The 8,856-nt window shown below is 64.5% G+C and overlaps 1 protein-coding gene across 2 annotated transcripts in view; it reads left to right on the top strand.

Annotated features, from left to right (window-relative positions):
* Window positions 1-5,232: 5,232 nt before the first annotated feature.
* FOXO6 (forkhead box O6) overlaps window positions 5,233-8,856 on the top strand; it is a 40,765-nt gene continuing 37,141 nt past the window's right edge. The window contains exons 1-2 of one of the 2 annotated variants that reach the window (XM_075047707.1): window positions 5,233-5,559; window positions 5,800-6,929. In XM_075047707.1, coding sequence (XP_074903808.1) covers window positions 6,492-6,929 — 438 coding nt within the window. In that variant the 5' untranslated portion in view covers window positions 5,233-5,559; window positions 5,800-6,491. Of the gene's footprint in view, window positions 5,665-5,799; window positions 6,930-8,856 lie in introns of both variants that reach the window. The other variant, XM_075047705.1, reaches the window with a different exon arrangement.

Below are 8,856 nucleotides of genomic sequence, written 5' to 3'. Positions count from 1 at the left end.
GGACTAAGGGTTCAGCATCAGGCCTTATGAGACACTGGAGAATCCAACCCCAAGGTGCATCCCTTTCCCAGGCAGGATGGAAGCAGCTTTCCCTCCACGCTGCAGCTCCGGGAAATGGCTCTGGTGCCTGGCAAGTGGGTGACTCGGGACTCTCCTGGAAACCTGCTCTCTGAACAGGGCTGAAGGAAAACATTGTCTGGAATGGTTTTCCGTCAGAAAACAGGATTTTATTGAAATCAAATCTTTCCCTGGGAACTTGTCTATTTTGCTGCCATTTTCTCCAGGAAGAAGTCTACCAGAATCACTTTGACTTTCTTGTTTCAGCAGTGTCAAAATGTTTATTCCGATCATGTCAAAACACCAAGCTCATTTCAGGAAAGTAAAAATATTTCATTTTGACTTTATCATTTCATTCGCTTAACTTCCACTTTATGTTCCGTGAAAGTATTTTTTAATACGTGCCGCTTGATATCCTTTTGCGCCACGCCATCCAGGCACTCTGTGAGGAGATGATGCTGGATTGTCACACGCGGCGTTTCAAAGGCCCGAATTAGCATTCGGGTGAATTTTCATTTCGTAGGACGTGCTGCACGTGTGGCTTTGCTTCTCAATGCAGAGCAGATGCCTTGCATGCTGCTGGGATTTTCTTGGTACTTCCCTCTCCCAGCTCTCTGCAGACACCTGTGGGAAAACCTGTCTGCTGATTCCCATTGGGATCAGGGGGCTGGTGGGGTGGCCTAAGGTGAGGGTGATGGGCTGCAGGGTGAGATGGGCACCTGGGTGGTGCTACCCTCTGCCCGGCTGCCGCTTGCTGTCCTCTCACCCAGCCAGACCGCAGTGCCAGGGGAGTGCCCTTGCAACCAGGTACTCTGAGTTGTCATGTTGGAAGCTGGATTTTTCCTTGGCGGCAAGACAAATTGGTCACAAACACAGTCCTTGGAGCCTGCTGGTGTTTTTTTGTGGGGGCAGGTATCCCCATCTGCCTTCCAGAGGGGCACTGCCCAGTGTGGTCCCTCCTCTGCTCCCGTGCTGGCTCCCACAGCTCCATCACCACCTGTGGGGCTCTGCTCTGGACCCTGGAGCTGCTGGGCACCCCCCAGCAGGGATGGTGAAGGAGATGGGGGATTCAGAACAGCCCTCCGGTGTAAATTTGTGGGGTGAAAGAGGGCAGAGGGGGTCTGCCTGGAGTGTTGCAGGAATCATTCAGGTGGAAGAAAGATGGAGGTCCTGCTGGCCTGGTAGGACAGGAGGTGATGCCAGCATCAGGAGAGAACAGCAAGCCTTGGCTCTGCCAAGAGCTGCAGAGGAGATGGCAGAGCGGGGGCTCAGGCTGCACCACCCTGCCTGGATCCAGTCGGTGAAGGGATGCCTGGAGCGGCAGCTCTCCTCCTCCTCATCTTGCTCCTCCTCTTCATCCTGCAACTGGCCCCTTTCCTTTCATGCCTCCTGTTGGTGGGTATGATCCCCCCGAGCTCTGCCCAAACTCTGCAGTCCCAATTCCCCCTTCACGAGGAGGGTTTGCCCTGGGGAGCAGATGCTGTGGGGCTCAGCGTGGTGCATGCTGGATGTCCTCCTGTTCAGATCGTTCTGAGACCACTCAGACGAGTTTTGCAGGCGACTTGCAACAGCCAAGCCACTAGAGCACCCACCAGTCGCCAGGCATTAGAGCATCCATCCACTGATGGTGGGCACAGATCTGGCGCTTTCTGGGGGGCAGCGCTGGGACAGGGCAGCTACAGCCCCCCTCGCTGCCACCCTCACTTGCAAAGACCATCTCACACATGTGTGGCAGGATGTATCAGAGCTGGTCCTGCTCGCTCCATCCCCACTGAGCTCCCATTTTCCATTTCAGCCTCATCCTTCCTGCCTTGGAAGTGCCTGGCACCTTACTGAAGCTGGACACATCTGTGTAAGGCAGCCCTGCTCTCCCTCTCCTGAAGCGAGAGCTTCACATGATAAACCAAGGTGTTGAGTGGCATCATCATCAAAAGCAAACTGGTTCCTGTCCTAGAGCCCAGGGGCCACAGGAGCCCCACTTCCCAGCCAGCTGGGAAGAGGGGAAGGAAGCACCACACCCCACGGGACACCTTTGCCAACATGCTGCTGGAAGCTGGCAGGGAAGGGACAGAGCAGGGAGTTGCACCAGGCAAGGGCTGCGCTGGCTGTGGGAAGGAGGTTGGAGAGAGACATGTGCCCGGACCCCACAGCCCCAACCACCCCCATCACCCCCTTCCCTGCTGCTGCCGCCATCCAGCCGGACTCTGCTCTGCTTTCCCCCCTACCAGACCCTCTGCTGCTCCGGTGCTCACCCCAGCCCCTGGAAAAACAGAGCTGGAGGAGCAGGTGAGAGATGTGGTAAGGTTTTGACTAATAAAAATCTCTGAAATCCCAGCGCTTACCCTGCAGACCCCCCTCATTTTCCCAGGCGTGGCCATGGAGTGTGGTGGGTGCCTGGCATCTGGGATCGGGCAGCCAGGACCAGGGGGCACCCCGGGGTGTGGGGGAGAAACGTGGCAGCTCACTGCCCCCCAGCTCTGCTCCCAAGGCTGCCTCTTACCATAAAGCCATGGATGAGCAGCAAGGCCTGCTGCTTAACGGGGACAGTGGCAGCATGCAGCTGGCTTAATAAAGATGCTCCTGCCTGGTGCCAGGCGGTTAAGTGATAATTAACCAGGTGCTTGGGAAGGTGATGCTGGAAGCCAGCCCCACGCTGCTGCTGCTGCGGGGTAGAGTGCTGAACACCCACCTTTGTGCACCTCAGACCTGTGAGTGCCTTGGCTGGGGCTGCGTGCACCCAGAAAAGTGCTGCTGCACACCCTCGGGGCTGAGTGAGGAGGCCAGAGGTGAGACCCTGGGCAAGCCAGGGATGGGAGTACCGGGCAGCTTTGGTTGCTTTTAGGTGCAAGGAGCCATGAAGCCGTCCAACACCTGCCTGTCACCTTCACCACCAGCAGCCATCCTTGTCTGCAAGGCTAAATACTGCTTTACAGGTGGGGAAACTGAGGCAGCAGGTGAGCAAAACCAGCATGTTTCTGCAGCATTAGGTATTGATAAAGCACTGGGGAGACCTGGCAGCATGGGCAGGGAGGTCCGACCGCTGTTGCCCAAGGGATGAGGCAGCTCAGGGCAATCGCAGGGAGGTGCACCCAGTGCAGCAGAGGAGAAATGCTGCTGGAGAAACCGAGCAGCACCGGGCAGGGAGAGGCACCCACTGCAGCAGCACAGGAAGGGTTGTGCAGGCTGGGACCCTCCCGCTCAGCTCGGCACTGGGTTGCTGAGCCTGGGCTGGAAAAACAAGGCTGGAAGAGCGGGTGAGAAATGTGGGAGGGTTTTGACTAATAAAGGCAAGACTGAGGGAAGAAACACCGCCAGGTTCCAAGTGGGCTAAAGGCTGCCGAGAGAGGAGGGAACGATCCTGCCTTCGGGCCCTCAGGGTAGGGGAAGGAGACCGTGGGTGTAAACCATAGCGAGAGAAATTTGGGATACATCCCAGGAGAAATGTTCTGGGGAGGAGGGAGGCACAGGGAGATGCAGAGGCTGGCTCCACCCTGGGGTCTGTAGGGTCGGGGGGGGTGATTGGGGGTCAAGTCCATCCAAGGCTGCTCCAGCACCACACACCCCATGCGGCCGCAGCCAGGCTGGCCAGGGCACATCGGGTGCCGGCCTGGCTCAGCCTGCCTGGACCAGCTGAACCAGTAGATGTGGGGCTTGGCCAGCAGGTCCCCCTCTGCATGGTGGGGGGTCGGGGAACGCAATACCTCAGCCCCCAGCTAGCTGGGATGTGCCTCCAGGGACAGCTGGGGCTTCTGCAGCCACCGCTACCGCTTGCAGGTTGCGTGAAACAGAGCACTTGTCAAGTCCCTCCTGTATATTGTATTATATTTATTAGATTATATTATACTTTATTATATTATTAGAGCTGTCAGGCCAAGCACTTCAAGGCTGGAACCATCAGCTTCATAGTTGCTTGGGTAACCTTAGCCCGTCCCCTTGGACAATGAGTGGGACTGCAGGGAAGTATCGCGTGTGACTGTGGCATTAAAGACACTGTTACAGACACAGCTGGTGGCAGCAAGGGTGACAAAGCCCCAGAGCCATCCAGGGTGCTCGGTGACAGTGTCCCCAGGGCCAGCGAGGCATGGCGGGTGGGAGGGATGGGTCTGCGGTGGGGACGGTCAGAGCAGGCAGTGTGGGGCCGGCAGGCAGCAATCCCGGGGGGGGGGGTGGGGGGGGGATGCAGGGGAGACACCTGTGTCCGTTGTGGGTAGGGGGGACACAGAGCTGCTGCGGACACCCCTGTCCCCAGTGGGTGCGGGGGCAGGTGCGCGTCCCCAGTGGGCGCGCGCGCGTGCGTGCGTGCGGAGACGTTTGCACACTCGCGGGTGCGAGGGAGGTAGGTGTGCCTCGCCACGGGGTGCAGGGGGTGCGTGCAGGCCGGCATCCCCCGCGCCTGTGGGGCAGGAGGAAAGGCGGGCTCCGCTGCACCGAGCTGCCCTCCTGCCCTGCCAGGCCCAGCACGGGGCAGGGGGGGCCGCCCCAGCCCCGGGTGGGCCGCCCCAGCCCCGGGTGGGCTTCGTGGGTCTGACCTCACTGTCACCACGTACCCCTGCGGTGACATCATCGGGGAGTCACCGGCCCCGCCGACAGCCCGGGCTGCTGGGGACGGGACGGGGCAGGGAGCGGGGCGGGGGGGCTGCGAGGGGGCGGGGCGCTGCGGGGGGCGGGGCTGTCAGGCCAAGCTACCCCGGGGCGTGGGCGGCGGGGCGGGGCTGCGGCCCTGGGGCGGGGCTTGCGCGGAGGGGGCGTGTCCTCCAGGTAGGAGGCGGGGCGGCGGGGCTTGGGGGCGGGGCCCGCTTGAGGGGGTCTCCCCCGACCGCGCCGGCAGGGGCGTGGCCTCGGTGGGCGAGGGGGCGTGACCCGTAGTAAAGGGGCGTGTCCCGCCGCCCGGCCGCGGCGCCGGCGTTGCCCGGGGTGACGCGCGGATGCAGCCGACACCCCTGACGTCACCCGCGGGGAGGGCCCGACCCCCCCACAACCCCCCAATCCCCCCCCCTCCCCGATCCCTCCGCGGAGCGTCCCGCCGGCGCCGCGCCAATAGGCGGGCGGGGGGGGCGTGTCCGCCGGGCGCCTCCCGCCAATGAGGAGGCGGCGGCGGCTCGGGGCAACAATGGGGGGCGCCCGGGGCGCACGTGGGGCCGCCGCCGCTGCCGGGGGTCGGCGGGCCGGGGCGGGCTGGGGGGGGAGCGGGGGAGCGCGGTGCCGGGGCTCTCCGCTCCGCTCCGTCCCGCCCCGCCGCTGCCCCGTGCGGCGCTGGGGCACTCCCCTCCCCCGCCCTCCTCCCGCCCCTCCGGGCCCTCCCCCTGTGTCACGGCGGCGCCCGCATTCGGGGACGGGCACGGCGGAGGGAGGGAAGGAGGGAGAGAACGAACGAACGGACGGACGAACGAAGGAACGGAGGCAGGCAGGAAGGAAGGAAGGAACGAACGAACGGCGGCCGCCCCAGCATGTGGCCCGCCCGCGCCGTGGCGGCAGCGCGGCGGCGGCGGCGGCGGCGGGCAGGTGCGCGGCCGCTGAAACGGAGCGGGGGGGCGTAGGGGCGGGGAGCCGCCCGCCGCCCGCCCGCCCGCCGCCGCCGCCGCCGCCGCCCTCGCCCGGCGCTGTCAGGTGCGTGCCGCCCGCCAGCATGGCTCCGCCGCGCCGCCGGACTTAGCGCCGGGCCGCCCGGGGGGAGGCTGCGCGCCCGCCGTGCCAAAAGCTTCCCCCCCACCCCCCACCTCCATCCCGCTTCTCCCCGCCCAGGTGCCCCGCCGCCCGGCCCCGGAGTACGCCGGTCCCCGGCCGAGGATGCCGCCCGCCGCCGGTCGCTCCGGTTCATCTGTTGCTGCCTGAACCGCGCCGCCAGCCCGGTGCAGCCTCCGCCGATGGATGCGGCAGCCCCCGCGCCCTGCCCGCCCGCAGCCGCCCCGCTGGCTATCGTGCCGGGAACGACTCCGGAGCTCCGCGGCTGGTAAAAAAAAAAAACAAAAAACCAAAACCAACAACAACAACATCAACAAAAAAAAAAAAAAAACAAAACCAAACCAAAAAAACAACCCCCCCGTCTCGCCCGGGGCTGGAGAGGCGACCGATGAATATGCAGCATCCCCCCCGGCTCGTCTCTCCCGTTAGCCTCCCGTTTCCCGGCGCGGAGCCGGGCAGAGCCGCCTCCTAAAGCTCCGCCGGACTTGGGGCTGCACCCCCGCCGCCTGCGCCCTCCAGGAGCCGGGCGCACGGAGCGGCTCCTCCTTCCCCTCTCCCCCTCCATCCGAGCTTGGAGCCCTTCTTCGCACTCCTCTCCCTCTCGTGTTTTTTGGGTTTGTTTTTTTTTTTTTTGGTGTTTTTGGTGTTTTTTTTTCTTTTTCTTTTTTTTTTTTTTTTTTTTGGGTGGAAACCGACTGTAACTCCGGGGAGGGGGTTGTTGGGGGGGGGGCGGGAGCGGCGGGGAGGGGACCATGGAAGAAAAGCTCCAGGCGCATCAGGTGGAGATCGACCCGGATTTCGAGCCGCAGAGCCGGCCCCGGTCCTGCACTTGGCCTCTCCCCCACCCCGACTTCGCGGCGGAGGAGGAGGATGGGGGCGCGGCGGGAGGACCCCCGGCGCTGGCGGCCGGCGGCGGGGAGGGAGCCGAGAACGCGGCGGCCCCGGCGGAGCGCAGAACGGCCGCCGCCGCCTCCCTGCCGCCCCCCGGCGCGGACGTCGGGCAGCTCCGCAAGGCCAAGACCTCCCGGAGGAACGCCTGGGGCAACCTCTCCTACGCCGACCTCATCACCAAAGCCATCGAGAGCTCGCCGGAGAAGCGCCTCACCCTCTCGCAGATCTACGACTGGATGGTGCGATACGTCCCCTACTTTAAGGATAAAGGAGACAGCAACAGCTCTGCCGGCTGGAAGGTACCTGACCCCCCCCCCCGACCCGAACCTCAGCGCAACTTCCCCCCCCCCCCGTCCCCCCGCTGCCCAAGGTGCAGCGGAGCTCGGGTGCTTTCCCCGGGGCAGCCGGAGCTTGCCCCTAGCTGGGGGGGTTTGGGGGATCCCCGCTTTCCTCATGGTTGGGGCGGATAAGGGCTCGGTCAAGTTTTGGGGAGGGCCGGTGCCTCGTGGTGTTGCGCGTTGGAACCAGGCTGAGCTTGTCCCGGGTTCACCCACTGGCCTCGGGTTGAGCCGGAGCACCGGGCCGCCATCCTCCTCGGGGAGGTCGGGGAGAGGGGGATGGCAGCGGGCAGGGTGGTCACGGCCGGCTCTCCTGCTGGTGTGCGAGCACCGGGCTACGGTGAGTGACAATCCCGCCGCCACGGCTCTGCCTGTCCCTGCCTGCGGGCACCTGAGCCCTGCCAGGTCCCTGAGCGCCAGTGGCGTGCCCAGGAGGACAGCCGGAGGGAGGGCTGTCCCCAAACAGGTGTCTCCGGGCCGGCTTTTACCCAGTGCGTCTCTCCTGTCTCAGCCCCCACCTTCCCCAGGGCCTTGTCCCCCTCCCGGGGGGCCACGCAGGCAGCACACGGCCCCCGCGGCTCCACGCTGGCTTTCCCTGGCTTTGCTCCCCGGCTGGCACCGTGGGCTTGTTAGAAATCCCTGGTGCGGGCAGTAATCCCCCTCTTGCTCGGTGCGAGCTGGGGATGTATTGCACTGACCATTCCGGCACCGGGCAAGGGCATGGAGGGTGCCGGGTCCTGGGGAGGGTCACGCTGGCCCCTCCGGTTGATGCTTGCCCGGCTCCACGCTGGGAAGGGGGAAGAGATCGCCTGTGTCCAGATGGTGTCAGTAAGAAGGAGACGGTTTCTCTTAAGCCCTCCCCTAAGCCCTGTCACCTCCAGTGTGATTAGTGTGTAACAAGGCTTCGGGGGCTTTAATACCAGCCTGCAGTCCTGGCACGGTGTGCCCTGGCTCCGTCGGAGGCGGCCGGACCTGGCCTGCCTTGGGGGGGTCCTTCTTGGTTGCAAATAGGGCTCTTTTGGGGCAGGGAGGCCGGACTCTGTCTGTGGCACTTGTGGCCGGGCCGTGGGAGCTGGCGTTGCGGGGAGCCTGGGCATCCTCTCTGCCTTGCCCCACTCGTGACGGGTGGGCAGGGGGCAGCCAGTGTCGTCGCCCCCCCCCCCCTCCGCCCCCAACGTGAGGATTCACCGGGGGAGGGTGTTGGGGCTGTGGTGGTGGCGGAAGGTGGTGGCTGTGGGGGGGCCTTTCAAACCCCCACCTGGGGCAAGACCTGCATGGCCCTGGGTGCACGCTGGGGGAGAATGGTCTCCCCAAGGCTCGCACCCATTGGGGACAGTGGGGGCCACGCACTGACAGGGTCTGGGGACATGTCAGAGAGGTTTGGCAGGGCTCTGGCCCGGTGCCTGGCAGAGCTGGGATGAGAAGCGAAGGGATTCCCAGGCAGCCGAGCCTGTCACTGGGCTGTGGGATGCTTGGGGACCCCCCCAACCCGGGTATCCCTGAAGGGCAGCCCAGGGCAGTGAGGGCGAGGGGACGGAGCCATGAACAAGTTTGTGTGCCCAGCTGCAGCTGGGCAGGAGCGGGGAAGGGGGATGCTCCTATCCCCCCGTGCTGGCACGCGAGCCAAAGCCATTGAGCAAAGCCCTCCCCGCGTGGGAAGGACCCGAGCCGGGGATGGCGGGGCTAGCAGCGGTCCTTGTCACAGGGGAGTGCTGGGGTTTGATCCACCCGTGGCTTGCACGGGATGGAGGAGTGACCCATGTCCTCTCTGGGCGTGCCAGGGCTTGCACAGGGACAGTGGCAGCGTGCGGGTGTGTCTGTGCAGGTGTGTCTGTGCAGGTGTGCAAGGTGGCACAGGCTTCCCTTCCCGCCTACACCGGCACCGGCT

The sequence above is a fragment of the Buteo buteo genome, chromosome 16 (genome assembly GCF_964188355.1).
Source record: "Buteo buteo chromosome 16, bButBut1.hap1.1, whole genome shotgun sequence".
NCBI classification, from domain to species: Eukaryota; Metazoa; Chordata; class Aves; order Accipitriformes; family Accipitridae; genus Buteo; species Buteo buteo.
Note: the sequence above shows the minus strand (reverse complement) of the source record. Positions and strands in the feature narration are given on the sequence as shown.